This window comes from Gymnoscopelus braueri (genome assembly GCF_963280865.1).
Source record: "Gymnoscopelus braueri genome assembly, chromosome: 1".
Lineage (NCBI taxonomy): Eukaryota > Metazoa > Chordata > Actinopteri > Myctophiformes > Myctophidae > Gymnoscopelus > Gymnoscopelus braueri.
The window spans coordinates 43,179,782-43,203,543 of record NC_137603.1 but is presented as its reverse complement, the minus strand read 5'-3'; the positions used below and the strand labels follow the sequence as shown (position 1 = coordinate 43,203,543).

The window sequence follows — 23,762 nt, the reverse complement described above, 5'->3', positions numbered from 1 at the left end:
GAACATAATTCCAATAATGCATTATAATATACACAACATAGCATATTAGTATAATATTCATCTGAAGATTTGAATATTTAATTTTCAAACTACTCTGCCTATTCTTACAGCTTCAGACATACAGTACAGTAACAGTCTAATCATAATGCAGCAGTGATTTTCTCAGTATGTGTGTACTGCACTGTAGATACTAAATCATATCCCGGCATGTCAGCTAATCTGAGACATAGGCACTTCTGTGCAATCAGCTTTCTGGCAAACAAGAGTGTTTTGCCAGGTAGAACCCTTCTGTTTTTTTTACTTTTAAATCAGAACATTATGCTGGGATAGCAGCTTGCTCCCTGCAGCTATGCAGAATATTTACCCAACATGCCTTGCAGGAGACTATAACAGTTTCTTTCATTGTACTGTTACAGCAGTTTTCTAGGTTAGAAGCAGGCTTCAAACTACCATAGGGTACCCCATGCAGATATCATCAGCAACACTTAATACGGTAACAGACACCTATGGCTAAACATTCTTAGGGAGAAGCAATTCCATAAATTAGCATACATTTCTTCTGCACCAATTTTGTTCCAACTCAATTTGAGGGGGAAAGTGACAGCTCTAGTAGAAATTAATTTGAACATCATAACTACCTTATGTTGCTGGGGCCAACTGAAATCATGAGAACATGTATTCGAAATGCATTTAGATTACACATTTGTGCTGTAATGACAATCACGTTTGCTTTTGTAACGAGGCCAGTTTGTAAAGAGAATAAATAGCCCACTCCTTTGGCTTTGTCAAATCACAACTGGTAGCCAATATACTGTATATTAATGATCTTCACAAAGTATTGGCCATTTACAGTACAACCACATACTAAACGAGCCTGTACAGCCTTAGTGAATATCCTGAAGGCGCACATAACCATTCAGTATTATATGCACAGATAGATGCATTGCACGCCCACGCACACACCTCAAAGTGTGCCATGATTACTGTACATTTAGTTACTCTTGTGTACTAGTATATGAGATGTAACAAATTAAATCTTGATTGAAGTGGAATGAAGCAGAAGAAGCACTGATGAGTAAAACATCAAAATGACAAGCAAGGTTTAAGTATTTATAGACGCCATTCTCCATAACCACTTTGATAAACATCAATTTTCCTTTTCCTTTCTCAAGCAATATTATAGGAGATGTCATTCACAACCCTCACAGAGAAGACAGCAGGCCATCTTACATCTTCTCGTGCCCTGGCCATCTCCCCCTGCCTTGTATCAACAATACATTGTCAGCTAGGGTAGGTTGAGTATCATAGGTTCAGTGATTTTAATTATTATTTATGTATATATTCAATAACAATAAAAATAATACTATTATAATTAGAGAAATATTACGCGTTTAAAAAATGCACTCTTAATCTTTGAATGAAAATTAAGTTAAACTACACATTCAAATTCAGAATGACATCTGCAGAGTAGAAAACAGAAAATAATTTCAGCATTTTCTGTTTTTTTCCCATGGATTCTTTTCTTCTGAACTACAAGCAGTAGTTCTCAGCTAAATTGGATTTTGGCAGTTAATTATAACTATTAACTATAAATATTATAACTAAATTATGATAACAGCAACAGAGTAAGAAGTGAAACATATTTAATGTATGATAAACACCACATATGCCGATTCTGTTTGTAATGATAAATGAAGTGACTTATAAATTCTGCTATTTTCTTTGCCAAACAACAACCAACTCAACAACCAAATAAATAGAAGGGGCTGTTAAATCAAAGGCTCATTGATCAGGAGCTGGTAACAAGTGCAAGCGAACAAACCCATCCAACTCCACTTGGCTTCCACAAATGACCTTGTTTAATACTCTTTTCAAACTATGTTGTTTATCGTTACTGTCGGATAAAAACCTTGTATCTACATATTTCAACTCCCCCCCGCGTAAATTAATGCCCTTCTTCATTGCAAGAGAGCGTATAAATATATCCCATCCTACATACACCCCATCTACAAGCTTGAGCTTGTATTTGCACTATTTCAGAAAGATATTGAAAGTAAAAATGTATGTGGTTAGTGTGTCTGAGGGTTTTATAAATATTTAACCAATAAAAAGTATTAACAAGAGCTTGTGACTAAATAACTACATTGGATCCATTGGAACACTGGTTCTTTGGACATACAAGGTTTCCACATACAAGGTTTCCACCCAACAGTGACAGTATTTCTTCTCAAACTACCTTGTTTATACTCTTCTCTGACCCCCATGAAGAAAAATGATTACAGGGAGGTAACAGAAGCTGGAAGGAATAATACTGAGATTGATTATATCTCAGTATACATGGCTCACATAATGATTCCCTTTAGATACATTTCAAATGATTTGATGTCCCAAGATGCCCTGATGCATGGACCCAACCTCAATGCTGTTAGTTTAAGGAAGAGGAAGGCTGCTACAGAGGTGACGGCCAGGGCACGAGAGGATCAAATTAATTGTTCCCGTCAAAGCATATGCAATCAACCGAACAAACATGTGCAACTGTCACTATGAGGAGGGAATTTCTCAATCACTTATTTACACACACATTAACCCATTGAGACCTGAAGCCGATTCTACATGTCTCCTAAATCTCAACAGTATTCTGAAAAACCTATGTTTCTATATCAGTGGTGCTCAATCTTTTTCACGTCAAGGACCCCCAAAATTATATGTATTTGGCCGCGGACCCCCATCAAAATATTTTGTTCCAGGAATCCCCCAGAAGCAAAGATTTGAGTAAAAAATGTTCGCTTTAAAGCGAAGATTTGCACACATTTTCACGATTTTTCAAATATATACACCGAGTGCCGCGCTACGAGCTTGTAGATCTGCTATTTTTGAATAGCCCAAAGTGTAAAATAATGCTTTTTAGCTCAAATCAAAAAATGACAGTTCCAGGTCTTAATGGGTTAACACTGGAGGGTTGTAATTTCCCCGAACAAACTTTGAAAGCATGTTGATGTGCACACATGAAAAGCGGTTGATCTGGTGGAGCAGGATGTGATGGATTTAATTCAGAGGATTGCATTCATAGTCAGGGATCAGTCCTGATCCTTTTCCAGAGCCATTAGCTCAGCGTGACAAACAGGCATTGGACATACACACCTTTGTAACCACATTTTACTGACTTTGCTGGATCTGACGTTTTAGTTCAGTAAAGACTAAAACAAAAAGTAATAAATAAATAAAACAAATAAATGTCAATAGACAGTACTACATTTCCACCTATTTTATTTGGCACACACACACACACACACACACACACAAATAAACTTTGTGCCTTCAGAGCTCTGATGAAGGCACATTCCATTGTTGAGGTGCAACCTCTTTCTCTAACTAAAATGAATAAATGTGTATGTCAATGTGATCAAAGGTATTTTTTCTCATTATATCTATTATTATTATTGTTATTATTATTTAGTTGTCATTGATTTATTGTATTGTTGCATTAGCACAGTGTTTGTGGAACATGTCACACCAACATTTCAAATTTAGGCATTTAGCAGAAGACCGACTTAGTAAGCAAGGTAAACGCATATCAGGGCCGGATCTAGGCATAGGCAAGGGGGGGCAATGCCCCCCCAAATGCATTTTTTAAGATTTTTTTTTTTAATATATATTTTTGGGGGGCTTGTGAAAGTTACATTTATGGTGTGTGTGATATGAAATGTGAGCTTACCATAATCAAAGTAATCATATTCCATCATGCATCATTGCACAATTCAAATAATTCTCCGCCCTGATTTGCCATGGACAGTGTTGCCAGATATTGCGAGAGAAAGAAGCATAGGAAAACAAGCCCAAAAGAAGCAAAGTAGGCGGAAAAAACTGGAAGAAACGCCCCATCAGTATTTCCTATTGCCCCCCTAATTAAACATTTCTGTACCCGGCCCTGACGCATATCAATCTCTAGGGTCATAAGTAAATCAAGAACCTAGCATCAGTCTAAACAAAAGAATAATCATCTGTAAATTGAAACTATAGGATGCCAGGTAAACAATGGAACCTATTATGTCTAAATAACATGCTATCTAAATTACATTTTAACCTTCGCATAAGACTGCATGGTCGTCAAGGCTAGGCCAAGTGCTACGGGCTAAGGTGGAGTCTGAAGATGTTAGTCTTCAGATTACGGCGGAAAATTGGGAGTGAGTCTGTAGTTCTAACTGCAATGGGGAGTTTTTCCACAGATTGGGAGCCAGCAGGGAGAGGAGTCTGGGACGTGTGATACATTGTCCCGGATGTTTTGGGGAAGGTTCAGAAAGCTTCCCTGCGTTAGCTGATCTGAGTGCGTGGGAGGGGTTGTAGGTTTGGATCAGGCTTTGAAGGTATGGGGGAGCCATAGCTTTGGTTGCTTTGTAGGCCAACATCAGTGTTTTGTATCAGAGAAAATAATACCTGGGCACTTCTGAAGAGAACCAAATAAAATCGAATGGTCTGCAGAGTCAAAATGTTTGACACTGAGGTAGACGCAAGTCGAAACATCAGTCACCCCGGCTAAATAATAAATACGTGCAGACTAGTCGAGTGCTCCAGTATTTGTATCAGTGTTTTGTACTCTGTGCGGGCAGTAGCAACATTTCACTGCTTGTTCCTGTATGAGTAATTGACAATTAAACACCACTTGATTCTTGATTCTAAGTTTGTCTTATTGGTCTGGACTGGCCTTAAACTGAGAGCCAGGCCCAATTGATGAATCGACTACTGCCTACAGCATACTGTTAGCTGAGTGCTTACACACAGTCTCACACACACACACACACACACACACACACACACACAATTATTTGACAGTATCAATTGGAGAACACATTTTTTATTCTCTAGAAAATACATTTTTGTGTCCTTGTGTGCACATTTGTTATCGTCCATCATTCAAACCAATGCTGCTACTTAGTCTTTTGATTCTTGTGCACACACCCACACGCACAAACAATTATTTGACGGTATCAATGGAGAACATTTTTTTGTATTCTCTAGAAGATTTTTTTAAAAGATGTTTTTATGTCCCATTTGCCATCGTCTATCATTCAAACCAATGCTGCTACTTGGTCTTTTGATTCTTGTATGCCCTTGAGAACAGCAACACCTCTCTTTGCTTCCACAGATTAAACACCCTAAATAGCAATCATAACAATACAATAAGGTAGGATACCGATAATTGTTTTAGCCTTTTTTCTCCCCAATGTATTTAGTCGTTATGCCAATTGATTCCTCCCCACACACATTTGTGTTGTATCCTACTGGCTCACCTTCCAGTGAGGTGCCCCTACCGGGAGGACATAGAGCAGCAGCCGCCCAACATTCTCAGCTGACAGGTGCCGCCCCAGCCTGTACAAGTACGTGCAGTGACAAATATCACTCTTCCCGCCCGGCTTCCCTCCACCGAACACAGGCCAATTGTGTTCGTATAGATGCTCGACAAATCCAGATGCACTGCGGTGGATTCGAACCCACAACCTGGGCAGGCACTTTACCTCATACCCCACGTGGCATACAATGACTTGATGACTTTTCAAAATAACGGATAGTGTGGGTAAACTTAGTCCAAAGAGAAATAATATAGTCTGTTCAGAATGTATACAAAATTAACAGCAAGACGGTTATAAACAGCCTTTGTTTAGCATATAGGAATTTACAAGAAGCATTAGAAGAATTAGAGAACTGGAATACCAGAACTGGAATACCATTGCTCCAAACAAGCAACTCTGCAAACTCTCCAGGAGAACCAAATCATCTGATGTTAGTCAGTAGCAGCGTTGAATTGATCAAATTGTTTGTTTTTTTTCAAACTTATTCTCTCTATTCTCTCAAATATAATCACACTGAATACTGTTCTTGGTTATCTTTAACATGTTTAGATGAGGCTCAAGCTAGGTTATGACCTAGTCAATGATTGTTGCCAAAACACGTTTCTGAAAGCATGATTAAGTACTCAGGCTGTCATCTATAATTGCAGAGACATACTGTACCTCTGTGCTAAAGGATACTTTTTTAAATAGGACTTGAAATGACTGAACATAAAAGGGTGTGACATAGTAGACTACCTTAGAGTTGCATGCTTAAAGCAGCAAGAGACCTTCAAACCATGAGTGTAATTAATGCTGGCACAGGCTTCATATATACAACACAAACAGATTAGCTCATTGCCAAATAACCACTTCAACTCAGGAAATGCCAGGCCAATTTATAGCTATGTTTTATTATTTGTAATCCAGCTCAGGCTTTTCATGCCAAATACACTCTCATGCAGTCTCGGCTATTTAAGTGAATGATTGTTAGGGTTAGGTTTTAGGGTTAAATGTTTATACAGAAAGATGAGATACAAATTAAATAACTCTGGGATTTTAGTTTAAAGATGTTTTGCTCAAGCAGTCAGATTTGAACAAGCTTCCAGCAGACCAAAAAAAATCAAGACCAGTGGGTCAAATTGCCAATATTCAGCAAACTGTGCAGTTGAAGTGGTGAGTCCACTCCCAGATCGATTTACATCCAACTACGCTAACAGCAGTTATGATGGGCATGTACGTACATTTTTAAACACCGTGCTGCTACCCTCACAGGTTACACACACACACATCCACACTTTTTTCCCCTTTCTTTTTTAACCAGAAAAGAGATCAGCTCCTATTACGCCACTCAAAATCCTTTGCATCGTTGTAAATTTGTGAAACAGCTGTACAAGGATCTCAAAATAATAGTGATAACAGGGGATTAAGGCTAAGAGATTGTTCTGCTGTCTTAGACAGACATGGCCTGTGGTTCAGTCTAGTCACAGACATAGAGCAGCTACAGCTGGCTACAGGCTCAGTATTAACAAAAACATTACAATTCATATCCACCAACTGGCAGAGCCATTATCATTATGCAACATCATTCAGAACTATTTCTCTACGGAGACGGTGACTATACAACACAAATTATTCACATATGGAAACAGCAAACACCTGAAATCTGTATAAGGCACTGACACAGAAAACAACTGGCCAACAATAAGCACCCAAAAGCACTTCATAAGCAAGTTCTTTTGATCATTAGACCATTTTCATTTTCTTTTATCTAGTGTGTACAGTAGGTTCATTGTTGTTCATAGTATTATCTAATGTGTAACACAGTACCTATAAGGGAAAATGCAACAAGTTGTACGTATTGACACGGTTGACACAGTTACCATTTTGCATTCCAGACTTATTTTTTCACTTCAAAATCATTTTCACAAGTTCATATTTTTAAACAAATGGAAATCATTTCTCCCCTCAACGGTGTCGATGTTTATAAAAAAGCAAAATGACCTAATTACCAGAATATTCATAAATTGCATGAATATATGACAATGAAATAATTAGGACCCTATCGGATGACACGGTTCTGTATTCCTGTGCGCCCACGCTAGACTTGGCTGTAACAAATTTGTCTTTGGATTTCATTTCTCTGCAGGAGGAATTGAAAAAAAGCAAATTGATGTTAAATGGTAACAAAACTAAGGCAATGATGTTCACTCCACGAGTTTGTCAAATCCCCTTATGCATCCCCACCTTAGATGGCACCCTAATTGAGTGGGTCGATCGCTATAAATACCTTGGGTTCTGGTTGGATAAACATCTAAATTTTAAATTCCATATTGATGCCTTGAGTAAGAAGCTGAAATTTACTCTAGGTTTTTTCTATAGACTGAAGGCTTGTTTTGCCTGCACTGCTCGCAAAAAATTGGTCACTGGTCTGTTTTTGTCCCAGCTGGATTATGGGGACAATATTTACAGGTTTGCTTGTGCCTCCACATTGACCAAGCTGGATCCCCTGTATCATGCTGCACTGAGATTCATAACGAATTCTCCTTTTAGAACTCACCATTGCACGTTGTATGCTGCAGTTGATTGGTCCTCTTTGACTACGCGCAGGTTGCAACATTGGTATAATTTCATTTATAAAGCTATTCTTGGTGAGCTCCCCTACTACATTACCTCCAAATTCAAATTGGTTAGAAATGGCTTAAATCTCAGATCAAATGCTTGGTTACGCTGTGAAGTACCTTCATTTTCATCTGAGGGAGGTAAAACATTTCTTTCTTTCTTAGGCCCTTGGTTGTGGAATGATCTCCAGACCAAACTCAAATTGGCTGCTCTAATTCCGTTGAGAAGCTTCAAAAGAATCACCTTAGTTTTTTTCACAAACACCTGTTCCTGTCCGGAGGTTTATTAGCCTAGCGGAAGGTTATTGGTTATGTGTATTGGTTGTACACTGTGTGTATTATTATTTTCTGTTTGATTACTGGCTTCTTTCTATTGTATAAAGTGTAGCATTGGGAGTTATTTTTTGTATTTGTGATGTATCTTGGATGACTATTTTGTTGTTTGTTTTAGTATTGGTATGTTAAGCTTAGACTGTGTAATTTTAACGCTGTATCTTGGCCAGTTCACACTTGAAAAAGAGACTGTGTCTCAACGTGTTTTTACTGGTTAAATAAAGGTTAAATAAAAAAATCCACGACAGCCTTGGATTTTCTCACTGCAAGTCCTAATTTTTCCCTGCAAGTCCTAATTTCTCTTGCTCTGACAGATTCCATATTCGGTTACTCAAATGCTGGCACACAGTCTCTTTCATTTCACTGGGTTTTTCTAACTTGCATTAGCCTAATTACCTAGAGAAAATCATTAGGGGTCTTTGAGACTTGGCCAGAGGCACTGGTTGATCATTAGTCTCTAGGCTGCCGCTGAGCCTAAAAGGTAAATCTGGACAACTGTTTTCCTGGGCTCATACTTAATCAGTTGACTAATGAGTTGGCCTACAGGACAAAAGGTCTGGTAGTGTTTATAGAACACGTTGACAGTGTAATACAAAGAAAATGTCTTCAGCACAGTGCGGTGAGATTAATCAGCCTGCTGTTTGCGGCACTATTTACAAACAGTTCATTTCATCCATCATTGAGGAGCATTAGTATGATTAATATAACCAAAATTACCGACTGTCTGTAATACAGAAGAAGTGTTTATGAACAATGGCCCTTGATAAGCGTTCCATCCATTAGAAAAATACTACAGCATATACTATTTCCAATTACCCTGTTAGCATGCAAACAAAAGACCACTTTCACAGTGTATTGGATGAGTACAGAGAGATGAATGTGTACTTCTCACAAAGTAATAGGTCTCCTCCTGTCAGGCTGGAACAAAGTTAGTGGATAATCCAAAATAAAAAATTACAATGCCCATAACTATACACAGTAAATCAAAGGTAAATGCCTGAGCCCAACAAAGGTGTTTTAAAGCAAGTCAATATTTTTGGTAAACTTTAAATAAGAAACTATAGCTCCTTTGATGAATTAAGCAATGAACTCAAGGCTAGTTGAGTCAAACCTTCCTTGAAGATTGAAAATGTATCTAGTACGAAAATCTTCAAGCTACAGGATCACATCCTAACATCCTCTATATGACACCCCTAGTCCTCATCACTAGGGGTGTCAGAAAAAATAGATTCGAATACGAATCGCGATTCTACTGTTGGACGATTCAGAATCGATTCTCATTTTCAAAAAATCGATAAAAATAAATACAAATAAACCTTTTCCCCCCCCCCCCATTTTTTTGGGGGCGGGATCTTGTATTACCTTTGTGTGTTTACATTATTATCAGTTGATAAAACCTTTACAATTATAAAAGCTACATAAATGTACTCTACTCTCATGCCAGCAGACTGGAGTAGCTCCTGAAATCCTATATTTTGAATCAAGAATCGTTTTGAATCGAAAAAAATAACGTTTTTGAATCGAGAATCGTTTGTTTTGAGAAAAAAAAAAAGAAATCGGAAAAAAATCGTGACCAAGAATCGGAATCGAATCGTGAGATAGCAGAAGATTCACAGCCCTATCCATCACATTCTGTTTTTTCAAGTACAGGCTCCACCCACATTATTGTTTGCACTACTGAAAACATGATTGGATATCAGGTTTTAGCTTGTGCAGCTGCATGAAGCCAGGGCTAAGGCAGTGAAGAAAAAGGCAGGGGGGATAAGCCTTTCACATCCAGGAAAACAACTTCCCTTCCTCCTACAGACAGTAACCACTAACTTATCAGGTTCTTGTCCGGCTGCCAGCAGGTTGGATGATCACCTGGTCCAGGATGAAGTTCAAGACACAGAAGTAAAGGAGCCTCTCGTTGCGGAAAGGGGAGAGGAATGACACCTTCACCATTGGTGGGAAAGACATTCTAAGCCCGGGAAGACTATACAGCCGGTCTCTCAGACAAGGATATGGTGAAAACCATCAACAGCTATCAGAAGGCCTTTCAAAGATCGATTCAAGCCAGCTACCTGGAAAGCACAAGGCATGGTGCTATCATTTCACCCTGTACCCAAGGGTGATGTGGCCCATGCGAAGTCCCCTCATCAGCTGTAAGCCGGATGGAGGCAAAAGCCAACTCCTTCATCCACAAATGGCTTGGTCTACACAATTTATATTCACAGTGTGCCCTGTCCAGGATACGTACTGTACAGCATTACAATTCGGTAGATTGATTACTCAACGCCAGTAATTTAAACATTCATTGAATTTGTAGATGAGCTGATGATGAGATTAAAAAAAGAAAGCCTTTGGACATGGTTCACCAGCAGTGCAGCGAAGTGCAAGTGAATACATATTTTAATGCCGTTATGTAATTGACTTGTCCTTTAAACCGCTGCACAGTACAGGGGAAATACAGGATTCATTCACCATTCGGATTATTTTGATTCACTTTCTTGTTTTGCTTCACTGTCTCGTCTCCTCTGATACAAAGTAGTGCTTGTAGTGCGCCTTGTCAGAGGCACATGATTTGCAGCTGCAGTAAATATAACACTGTAGTCATTATAAAATACTTTCTCTCACACCTTATTGTCATAAACACTATCTACTGCCAAAACACATTGTGTTTTGCTCTCCATAGGAACAAATGATAAGGAAACAGCTTATCGTGGCTTAAAGTACTAAAACAAGGACCTAAGAAGAACACACTTTATCTCACTCTTCCATACTGGTCATAAAAACAACATTGTGGTGTTAAATGTTGTGTCCCTAGGACATTGTTTTTTAAACTGAGCCTTTCAATCTTCTCTTTATCTTCTGTTTATCCATTTAAACAAGCGTGTGTGTATCATTTCTCTCCAAGGCAGACCTAGCGTTTGACCAACCAGTGTGTTCAGTAGCCAGTAGGTTTGCAACTATAGATACATTTCTTAGATTATCGCTTACTTTTTTGATTAAACGAATAATGCTGAACCACATTTTTTTTCATATATTTAAAAAAATGTTTTATATATCACCAAATGTGGAAAAAACATTTTCTATAATCGACTAAATTTATAAATCTTATTAAACCCCTATTTTATACTGTTTCAAACAACAGTGTAGTGCAATAATAGCTAAATTAGCTGATCTAAAAGCTCACACATGAGTTTGTAGATAGGCCATTTTCAATATTTTTCTAAATCTAATATTTTCTCAAAATCTATATATTTTTTTATAATCGATTAAGTTGATTAACGTAGTTTGAGTAACTGTTGCACCTCTAGTGTACAGTGCTGCTGGGTTCACCTCAATTGATTTGGGAGGGTTAGTATTACCTCAAGAGTAGGGACTTTTTTGCCCCAAGAGCTACAGTATGCTCCTGAAACGAATATGGAGCTATGTTCCTGCGGGCAAAAAGGAGAAAAGTTCCTGAATTTCTGGGAAATCTCCTGCGGTCAAATAGAGTATATGACTCAACTTCCCTGCAGGCCTGCACACAGAGAGTCACTGGTAATCGTGCTATAGTCATTAGTGCCAACCCATTTATTGCCAAAGTGTTGTTTGCCCAGTTTTGTAATACTCATGTCTGCACATGTGTACATGAATTAAGCTCATAACTTATTTACAAGCATCTGCCTCAGCAGCATGAGACATACTGCATGTCATGCTGTGTGAATTTATAATGAGTGAATGATGGATGCATACCTGCATGGAATATCTATATTTTACAAGATGTAATATCTATATTTTACAACAATTGCTTATGTTAATATCATAGGTATCAAAATGTCTCCATTGCCACAAAGGCATATTCCTACATTTATTGTATATTACTCTGTGGCTTAAGCATTCCTGATAGTTTTCTTTTTGGTACAAGCCAGCTCTGCACTAAATCAGTGAACATTGGTTTTCTCCACTTAAGAGTGAGCGTTTCTGAGAGGTCCCCTCCCATTTTTCCAGGTTTAGCCAAGGAGAAGAGGGCACAACTGTGAACTTGGAGAACATCTTGATGTGAGTCAGAGGAAACCCTGGAGAGAGAAATGGCTAGATCATGTTGACTCGGGCAAACATGAGGCTGAATGGACACATTGCAGCAGAGCCATCCTCACTGCTGCCTGTATACTAAAGGAAGAAAGACAGCTTTATGGAGGTGAACAGAGGTGGGCTTTCTGCAGGGAACAGGCCCTTATACAGTCTAGCACGACCTTATGCAGCTCCCTGCCCGCCCACAGGGTGTTTACACATGCATTCATACCAATCAATCATTAAACGCACACACGCACACACGCACGCGCACACACGCTACAGGAAGCCACAGAGACCTGGGTGGCAAGAGATAAGGTCTGGGTTGAGCTGGGATTATGAAAGGGGACAAAGGCTATATGATCAACATGAAGCATCTTCCACTATGGATCTTCCACTATGGGTCTCCAGTTTTTCTCCCATTTCTCTTCCGACAATTTTCTTGACGGACCCACATCATGTCCTCGGCTATTCGCATGTCTGCTTTTCTTTCTAATTAAGCCACGGTCATTCATGAAATTATGCACGTTAATGGAGAAGTAAATAGTCCCTGCGAGAACAAATTGTTTACGGATGGATGGCCGTCTACTGCAGGCTGAGGTGACAAATCCTGGTAGGACATCTCTTCTATCAATCACTACTACGGCCTATGATATATTATTCTAATTTGACACCATTAACAAACATGCACAGAAGTAATACCAACCAGAGAGAAACGATCGAAGGTTTAAACTACCCCCCTTACCAGAATGATGTCACATGATGAATAGCGGAAAAAGTCGGTGTGAGCTTGTAGATGCTATTTTGATATTTATTTTTAAAAGCTTTAAAATTGTCCCAAAATAGGTAAGTCAGGGAGGGTTAATGTGGTTTATAGCTCTTGTTTACTGAACCCGCACAGGTGCATTTACATATATTGTGTTGCACGGTGTGGCAGACCCCTTCAGGAGGGCAGATAGTGTATTAACACAGCTGAAGCTCTGGCTTTATTCCTCTGGCTTATTTATTCTGCATGCTGCAGGACCATGTCTCAATTGGGGACCTTTCCACCCGTCCCTAACTATACCCTCCACTGCCTTTCATCAGTCATCATGGTGAGCCTCAAGAAAAAAGAGGGGGAAAAGAGGCTTTCTGGCCAATTCACCTTAAACAGAAAATCACAAATTCAAGTCAGAGGGGAGGCAGGCAGTGGGAATGAAGAACAAGCTTCTCCAAGCGCCAGACGATTTGCCCCGTTTCATTAATGTTGATGACCTTAATTCACTAACTTCTCTGTGAGAGGGAATAGTATATCACAAGGGGTAGTAAACAACTCCTACAGAGACCAGTGCAAAAAAGAGGCCGCTTTCTTCACAAACACCAGCAAATTTGTTCTACTAAACCAGGCTATAGAAGTGCTCTGGTGCCAGCTAGGTGATTTAAGAGACAAAAACGTAATGTACAAGCTTAGAGTTGGGGGCAAAGTTCAAGTTAGCAGATAATTGTTCATTTCTGACCTATAGAAATTATTACGGTCCATCTGTCTGCTCAAAGGCAGTGATACATTGTTCCATGACCAAAACAGTAGTACTGTTTTCACTCACGTCAAAATCTGTTTGGATTTTGGCATGCAATGTGTTGTGTGGATGCACTGCCTTCATTGCTAACCTAGACAGACTAATGAAAATCCGTTTGTACCTGTTGTCATTGAGTTGTGTGTATCGTGGCTGGGGGTCTGGGTCCCCATCATTCACATCGTAGCTGGCTTCTGGGTCCTGAGGATAGAGAGGTAAGCTGTTAGTGTACGACAAACAAAGAGAAAACGTCATCTGTTGTTCAATAACAATAATGTTTTGGACAACATTGACTTATGGTCAGCTTTTAGGTTAGCCGTAGTCTCGCGTAGCCAGGCAATCAGAGATCTCTGACCTACTGATATGTCCCAGGAAATCTAAATTCAATGAATGAGCTTGGCCGCTGCAGAAAACCAACAGAAACAACAAACCTATGCCCACTGCTTTGAAAACCAATCCTGACACCATCCCATATGAAGCAACGCCCTCAAGTCTTCGCATTGGTTCTGTGATGCTGTTATTTGTTAAATTTCTGAATAGTTTCTTCCCATTAGCTGAATTCAGATGTCACCGGACATATCAGTAGGCGGATATCTCTGTTCGTCTGACTATGCGAGACTAGGTTATCCGTTAATATGTCAGTCAGTTGATAACGGCATTTAGCAATCAAGTAAGGTTGTCATTATATTTCTCTCGTGCCTGAAGTAAGTACATGTCCTACATGCGTGAGACTAATAACATTATTGGTAATACTAGATGAGGACATAGTGGTGTTAATACACATAGCACGTAATGCAAGAACAAACCTGAGGAAGTCCGCTGTAGTCGCAGCTGTTACCTGGCAACGTATCAAAAACATTCCACTGAAACCATCTACATTCTACAGTAGTGGTTCTCAAACTTTTGTATTTCAAGGACCCCCATTTTGGTATGCATTTGGGCCACAAACCCCCATGACTCTGTGAGTTACAGACCTGTAAGGGTACATTTGGTTCCTAACTATCAATCATTTGCTGGGAACCCCCTGGAACCCCCTCACGGATCCCTGGGGGTCCCCAGACCCCACTTTGGAAACCACTGTTCTACAGTATATGGAAGAGATACTTACATAGTTCTGACTCAGGTCAGGGTGGTTCTTCTCTATGCCATCATCCAAGATGGACACCACCACCCCTTTTCCTGTGTAGCCCAACTCCCAGGCACCCTTGGCATTCAGATCACGGTGGTTTGCATTATACTGTGGACAGAGAAAGCCAAGGATAGCAATTGTTACAATTAAATAATCTGGGAGGTATTCATGAGCTGGCGAGCAACAAAATAACTGGCATGTTTTTCTCTAATCATTCTAGACAGATGGACGTAGGCTTTGGAGTAATGCTTCCAGCCAGGACAAAGTGTTGGATTTGCAACTTTCAGAAGAAATCAGAAACTTTCCCCACTGTGATAAGGGAAGGTTTTCCCATGTTGAAAGCAGCCTCTTCATTCAGTATTAACAGACACAGTCCCCTAAGGTTGCATCTTTTATCAGAGTTAACAGCAGTCTCTCCCACAAGAGGCTCTGTCAGCAAAGCACCAGCAAATGTGGTGATAGCAGCAATCACTCTGCAGACACTTTGATGTTCACTTGACATTCGATTTGACCTTTGGCAAAATACCACCCATGTTTTAGGTAACGAAAGTTTGATTGAATGCAATTTTACATGCGAGTGCCGTGACTTTTTCCCATTTTGTCCTATGAGCGGGTTCTTCTGCAACCTGCCTACGCACACATGCCTGCGTGATGTCAGTGTGACATGGGACTTAAGGGATCTATAGCACTGTCCTGAAAGACCGCTCCAACTCGGTCCTGTGGTGCAGGACAAACTAGTCAATTGACCTTTCACTACACCCTCCCCTCGAATGGACAAATCTGATGCAGGTGCCCAAAATGGTGGCATGTCGATAGGGCAACTATTGTGTGATTGAATTCCATCCCAAGTTTTGTGATTGGTGTGACATTTACATAAAGGTTAAATATAACGTTAAAGCTACAATCCACACGTTTTATGTCTGTAGTTTCACTTGTTTACCTCTCCCGATGGAGAAATATGATTGTAAATGCAATGTCTGAACTACAATAATAAAGACTGTGGCACGTCTAGTGTCCAATCCAGTGTGCAATCTGCTTCAAATAACTTTATTGACATTGTCAACCAGAAGTCCTACCCTATCAGGGTTGAAATCTCAATAGAAGAGTAGGGAGTCCACCTCCAACCACTGCAGCTGTGCTAGTTATATTGTTTTAACATACTCTACCATACAGATTGGTTTAAATAAAAAATAATTCATGAAAATTAGTCCCAGATTGTGGCTCTGACCAAATAAATGCATAATTTTTCACTAAATGTATACATTTAAGTGAACGGAATTCTGGCTATGGTATAGGATTTCCCAGAGAATTTTGTGCACGCAACCACACAACCATGTTCCGACTAAGCACATGTGCGCACACACACACACACACAGGTTAAGCAAAAAGTTAGAATGGTCCAATTTCCCACCCAGTAGTCATGACAAAACGTATATGACATTTTTTATATAATGAAAAGGCACCTTGAAGTTCAACAAGAGAAACCACACTGGAGCAGAAAGGAATAAGGGGAATGTGGTATTGCTGACCGGTGTGGTAGTCAGCAAAGCAACTTATAGCCAGCTAGGGAATGGTAGAATTATTACTGAACCAACTGAGAACTGCTGCAATCAGAGGATGGGTAGTGCTAACCAATCAAACCATTCTTGTTGTGTTCCCTGAGCTCAGGCTGACAAACCAAAATACAGCATGACCTTCTTACACTACAGTCTCTATGTTTTTATGGCCCGAAGGCCAAGCCGGCTAGAACAGGGATTGATTGTATGCCTGCATAGTGTGTGTACACTGTATATCTTGTTTATATATTTATAAAGATTGATATTTCCAAAGGAGACGAAGACAGTCTTGAAACTGCAAAACGCTGTGAGCTTGTACAAAAAAATATTTTCACCCAATTCCTGTAAACTTGTGTTGAGACAATAAAGTTAAATAAATTGTCATTGTACTGGCAGTTTCAAATACCTGGTTAACTTGCAAGTATATTGATTGATTGATTGAATACTTTATTAGTACAAAATGTAAACAGCATGGGGGTACAGTAAAACATTTAGGCTAAAAGGATCCCGGGGACTTGTTTCCATTGTGGTCCTATGTATCATCAATAACTGAAGTCATCATTGTTGCAGGCCGAAATGTACAATAAACCAATGCATTCAATGTAACATCTAAAAGCTGCAGTGTACTGTATATGGGCCTTTTTTTGTATCTCAAATCCTACAGCTAAAGTCATTCTACTTTGTGTTTGTTCAATCCTACAGCTTAACCCATTTAGACCTGAGGCAGATTCTAAAAACGCCTTCTAAATCCTAACCTAAGTTTTCTGAAAAACTTCAAATATTTATTCAAAGATCACAACAAATGTTTGTTGCTATATATTGTACATAGCAACAGGAACCCCAAAAGGGGTTCCCGTCCTGAAAGGTATAGTTACAAATAGGGGTTCCCGCCCAAAATGGGTTAAGTAATTCTACTTTGTGTTTGTTCTGCAAATTATACTCTTAGCCACCAAGGCTTTCAGACAAACAAAAGACTGAATGAAATCTGCCCCGTCTTTTGAACGTGTTGTACATCATAGTTGGGATTTAAATTACCTGTATATTGACTTTGAGAGGACGGACAAATCAAACACTGTAATGGTGAATGATCTCTAAGGTAATTTCCTTTTCAAATAGACGACCAGCTGAATGAAACCCTGTGAACCACATCCCCCCCCACCCCCAACACACACGTGCACACATTGTGTTTCAGTCAACAATGCTGCTGCCCAGGTGTGCTCCCGCTTACTCACCAGGTACCACTGGTCATGGAACTTGGGGTCTGAAGGCTCCGTTGTGTAGATATCCCTTTTCTTCCTTTGTTTCGACACCTGTTGTTCTGCCCACATTACCTGAGAAAAGAACACAGACAAATACATTTATGATGTCACCAACATTTAGCTGTAAGTACCACTGCTCGATATATGATAGTGAAACCATAATGATGAGGTTCACAGTGTCAAGCGAATTCATAGAGATCCCAATTCTCAGCGTGGTGACACAAGACACAGCGCGACTGTGGGCTTCTCTAATGAGACTGACTAACGAAGGCCAGAACAGTCTGAGACTAATTAAAATTTCTGGACTGGTGCACATGAGAGATGACACAGAAAGCACTTGTGCACACACGGATCAGTGCACACATAGGCAAAACTAAATAACATAAAGCAACAAAACATTAACTACGTAAGGCCTATATACTTTGTTGTATGACAAATAACAAAAATAGAAAGAAATATAAACATGGCTGGTTGTGAACTTGTAGATCGATTTATTTGTTTTACTTATTTTAGTAAAGTTCATATATAATGACCAAAACACTGACACCAGGTTAAAAGTGGTTAAAGCCTAATGTATATTCCGGCTCATGACTATGTTGCTTGCAAAAAAATAACTGATTTCTGAAATCAATTATTTTCAGTATGTGTCAATGTTGTCTGTTACTGGGAAGTCGGAGATAAGAAATTCTACAAGAAGTGAAAGTGTACAGGCTTGCCTCATTTCTAGGAAATATGCCCATATAATCACATGTGCCTGCTCACTCAAACATAAGATACAAATCACTCTATACTAGGTTGCTCTAGTCTAGTTGTTACACAGAAACAACGTGATTATTACAACACGCCCAGATAAAAACTGTCAAGGGGATGAAAAGTGTAGGATATGGAGTGAAGGGGTCTGAGTTCATATTAGAGCTCTGACACTAGTGTACATAAGCATACAGGAACCAACTGGAGCAGATGTTGCCACAGTAGGCATCTCTCTTGAGAAGGTCATAATATTATTAGATCCGACAGGGAAGGTGAGTAGAGGAAGTGAAGCATTGTAGATGGCACAATACAAAACATAAGGGAGGCTGGCCTTGGCAGGGTAAAATAGCCTTTTCTGCAGAAAGTAATTGGTAAGTGGTATTGACAGAAGAGGTTCTCTGTGTACAAATGAGTCTTTGTCACACTGACATCAGTGTCCCAATTAAACTTCATTACCCACCGGTCTGAGTGGTTTCCTGTCAGATAGCAACACATTCCATTTATTTCTCATCCTACTCTAGGCGAGGAAACATGGGGCAGTCTGTCTTCCTTCTTTCTCGTCTGCTTTACACACTCATCAGATCTCACCAAGCTATGTCAGCATAGGGGACAGGAGTCATGAACAGCAATGTTTTTCCGTGATGGGAACAGAGATCACCGCAACAACAGCAGCCAAAGTCTGTCTGGCTAAAGTTATACAGGAAGACAAACAGTACAGTAGAGTGCAATTGTGCCATGGCGGAGCCTCTGCACACGCTCCTGCAAACGTAGCAGACAACATGACCACTTAATCATGGCTCCAGGGCTGCCAGGCAGACGTTCAGATTAGCCACCCATCTTGGGTTCTCCAGTCACATAGGGGCACAGCTATTAGAGAAACTGACAGTAACATCCATTTAGTGTGCAACCGATGGGCACACCTAGACCTAGACATATCAATGCCAATGACAGTGCTTGTAAATTTTAGATACAGATGCAATGAGAAAGTCTTCTTCCTAAGTGGTGTGTTACGAGAGAGAGCATTGTGTGTATGTTGGATTTATGTGGAGACGACAGTGCTGTAAGTGGTCGTTCAAGTGGTGATGATGAATGTTTCACATTTCCTAATGACTAAAGGATTGCTCATACTCAGACGCTGAGTCAGTCTCCCATGGGAACCTTTGTCAAATAATTACATTTAAAATTAGTTCTGTGTGCTAGTCATTACGTTACAGTTAATTACTTGCTAAATAAACACTTAATGATACCTCTCTGATTAATTACGAGTTCTAATTACTACTTTCTGTGAAGAGTGAAATACTCCAATGAAACACCCTGGTCAATAGTCATCATACAGCAGACACATGATCGGCCACAGAAGTTAGTAAGGCGACTTGACAGCTGCATTAGCTACATTTTACAAAAGGAAATTAATTACAGGGTACTGCCATCAGCACCCACTGATTAATTAGCAAGTCATCCACCAGAGCACATCACAAGACGGCTACATATCATGTGAAATGTACTGTATCACATTATCTGTTCTGCTTTAACCAACATGAGATCAGTGAACTCCTGAACTCCTGTCTAAATCACTTCTCTTTAGTTGGAATTTTAATGACAGACAATTAAGAAATATTTAAAGTGAGAAATAAACAAGGGATTTCTTTAATAGAGACTCTGACACAACAGACAGCCCCGCAGTTAGTAGATAACATCTCCTTCATAAATGGCTCCGCAAGATAGAATTCATAGTGCTTATATAGAACATAGAACTCAGTCATTTCACAAGAAGAGTCTCTGTTGAATGCAAAGATCCTTCCACCCCCACCTCTTTTTCTTTCACAGCATGAGACCATGGTATGATTAAGTAAATCATACCATGAAAGGAACAGGTAAGGAAAGTGGTTCAATCTATCTCATCTACACTGATGGGACTGGTTTGTTGTTAGGGACCAGCTGGCCCTGGTTGCCCCAGGTTCGATTCCAGGCTATCCCAGCATATGTGCCGATGATATGAAATTTGTCCCTGAGCAAGACTCTTAACCCCAATTGCTCACAGGTTCTCATTGGAAACAAGACCGCAAGGACTTTCATGAACGACCTGTTAAAAGGAATTATCCTTATCCTTATCCTTATGTATCTGGTAAACTTCCTCAGGCATGCAAACAGCCCCGAGGTGAAAAAGGTGACAACAGGTTTTGTTTTTTTTCGGGTCTGGTGTCAGACAATTGCCCAATTTAGATTCAAAACGGCTATTGTAGCTGAAAAGCTACAAGTTTGCATGTCTGCTTCCTACAGCACTACAATAATGGCATTGATATTATACATTTACATTAGATAACATTACATTAGTCAAAGAGAAGGTGGTCCATAAGAGAGGAAGCATTTACGGTTGGTCCAAGATTTAGATTCTAGTCCTTCAACAGAGCAAATGTGTGGGGTCTGGCAGAGACCCAGATGCCAGTAATTAGAGACCCTTTGAGGTTCATGGCTCCTTTGTTTTGGATTCATCTGTCCCACTTTAAAAACTATCGGACAATTTCTTAACAGAGGATTTATTATTACCGTGAATCAGGATTTATTTTGTAGTTTTTTTTTTCTTTTCTTAAACATATGGTTTTCAGTGTTTTCCTATTTAATTTGCTTAAAGGGGAAATGAACTGCCCGTTGATAATTGGCTGCCTGTTGATACGTTGGTTTATTGTTTATATAACAGGGATCATGCACAAATAAGAACAATTGCACCCGAGTTAGCCACAAGCTAATTTTCATTCCCCGGCAGGGAGTACAATCACACAAACTACAAAATACAACACAATAATAAGAAAAAAGCAATAGTAGTTCCACTAGTGTAATAGAAACTGCCAAAGTTCTGTAAGGATTTAGGGTGTACTGGTGTGGGGAATGCACCAAAACGTTTAACCACTTGCTGGGAACTCTTGATTTTGAGAGAGAGGGGGAGGAGGGCAGAAATCCTGGTGGGATTGATAAGCTGACCTGAGACCAGACAGAACTGGCAGGACTTTCTCGGAGGTGCTCCGGGGGAGAAAGAATTCAAAAACAGGAAATGGAGCTTGGGTGGAAGAGGAAATCCCAAACAGGGAGGTGAATGTGGGTGTGTCGGTTCTGCAAAGAGTCATCAGGAACCAAAAAGGAGAAGGCACACACAGTGGTTTTCTCAACATGCACCTGCTCTATACAGCCACACAGCAAGATAATCAGGCCAACCCTGAGTGTTCATATAACTTAGAAAGGTTATATTTGTACACTCTGTGACTTACAAATGGATAAAATAACACAAGAGGATCGTACTGTGTCTCTATAATCAGGGTTCGCTTCTTCTTCTCTTTTTTATCACTGGAGGCTTTACAGTAAAGTCCTCAGTCCTGGTTTAACTTTAAGTGTAAAAATACCAGAATGGACCAGTTTTTACTGTGTACTGTATACTAGTGAAAAATATAACCTCAATCACAAGCCAAAAAAAACGTTTTTCCCTCTTCAATTTCCTCATATCTAAATTTGAAGATTGGCACATGGATGCAGCACTGCATTTCACTTCCTTAAAAGCTACTTATTAAATAATTTGTCAAGAATTTAATTTTAGCTGATGATTGGCACATAATTTAACAATGGAGGATCATTAGGTACACTAATTGCAAGCGTATCTCCTCACTGCTATTTTTATTGCGTGACTAATTAAAACGTGTGTATAAATATATATATATTTTTTTTTTAAAGCTGTCTTTCTTGAAAGTAAACAATTTCTAAGCAATCCCAATTAGGCTTGGGAAATATTACGTAGAAATGAGACAAACAGTTGCTCAAGATTAACCCACCTTAGACCTCAGCTAAGCGTCTGATACTGTACATCATGCAATTTCAATTTACTGGCTGAGCTCAAACACAAACACTGTTGGAAATTATTATGTATATTTTTTCTCATTAAAACGTTTCTGCCTGTTATGACATGCCCAATATGGGGATGCCAGGTTGAGAGTGGTCACTGTACGACATTCTCTTCTCCCTGCACGTGTTCCTACATAAACCGTCAACATAACTTTGTCTTTCCACTGCAATTGACATTGACAGCCAGTTAAAATCAGCCACAAGAGCTACAAAACAGAGCTTGTGAGCATGAATAAAACATAATTACGCAAATAACAAGTTACGCATTTCACAAATAAAACAATCATTACACAAATAACACGTTACGACATGCTTGCAGTGCTCTGAGCAAATCTCAGAAAATCTCAGAAAATAATCTTTCATGCTTTCGTTTCATCCCGTCTCAATGACTGCAATGCACGGTTTAGCACTATGAGTGACTCCTCTGTGTCTTGGCTCCAGTTAGTCCAAAATGCGTCCGCCAGACTCCTAAGTCCTAACAACTACACGACGTACACATTGTTTACACTGTTTCCCACTGAATGTAGAATTGATTTTAAAGTCCTTTTAATCACCTATAAAGCACTACACAGGCTGACTCCCATCTACATCTCTGAATTACTGCATCACCTTGCCAATGCAAGATCTCTCAGACCTTCTGACAAACGCCTTCTTCTTCTACCTGTCCAAAAAGACTAAAAATTACTCAAAGACTCAAAAAGCTAACTGAGCCTTTGCAGTAGTTGCTCCCACAGTCTCCCCTTAGTTCTGAAAGACAGAAGATGTTGTTAAAAACTCTTTCATGATGTTTTTCTTTGGTGTTTTTATATTATTCTTATGTTAACTTTTATTCTTAATTACTTGTATCCTTTACGATTTCTATGTAATGTTATGTGTTTGCTGACTTTACAGCACCTTGTAAGCGTTTTGAAAGGAGCTAAATAAATAAAGTTCTAATACTTATTTTTGAGAATCAAAATACAAAGATATAACACATTTGCATGATTTCTCATGTTCCCACATCTCTAAATGTTGTTTTCACAACATTCCCATTTTGTTCCCTTCAGCTTCTGGAGGAATACTTTGAATGTGCCGTGTTCAATTTTGGCCTTGTCATTATGGGTGAAACAACTGAAAATCTTTCAAAAATGTTTAAAACTTTCGAGAATAGCAAAAATAGCAGATCTACAAGCGTTGTGAGCTAGTAGATCGGTTATTTTTGCCACAAAAAATGTTTTAATAAAAAACTATTCAAAACTATTTGACAAATTTAGAAACGTGTCGCCCATAATGACATGGCCAAAATAGGCCCGCCATGGTTAATGTGGTTAA

The 23,762-nt window shown here is 39.4% G+C and overlaps 1 protein-coding gene across 3 annotated transcripts in view; it reads right to left on the bottom strand.

Moving 5' to 3' along the window:
* The window catches only part of furina (furin (paired basic amino acid cleaving enzyme) a), a 90,765-nt gene that overhangs the window by 24,653 nt on the left and 42,350 nt on the right, over window positions 1-23,762 (bottom strand). For all 3 annotated transcript variants that reach the window (XM_080436030.1, XM_080436032.1, XM_080436031.1), the window contains exons 4-6: window positions 17,787-17,885; window positions 14,978-15,106; window positions 13,994-14,070 (exon numbers count right to left, since the gene is read on the bottom strand). In XM_080436030.1, the coding sequence (XP_080292156.1) occupies window positions 13,994-14,070; window positions 14,978-15,106; window positions 17,787-17,885 (305 nt within the window). The remainder of the gene's footprint in view (window positions 1-13,993; window positions 14,071-14,977; window positions 15,107-17,786; window positions 17,886-23,762) is intronic.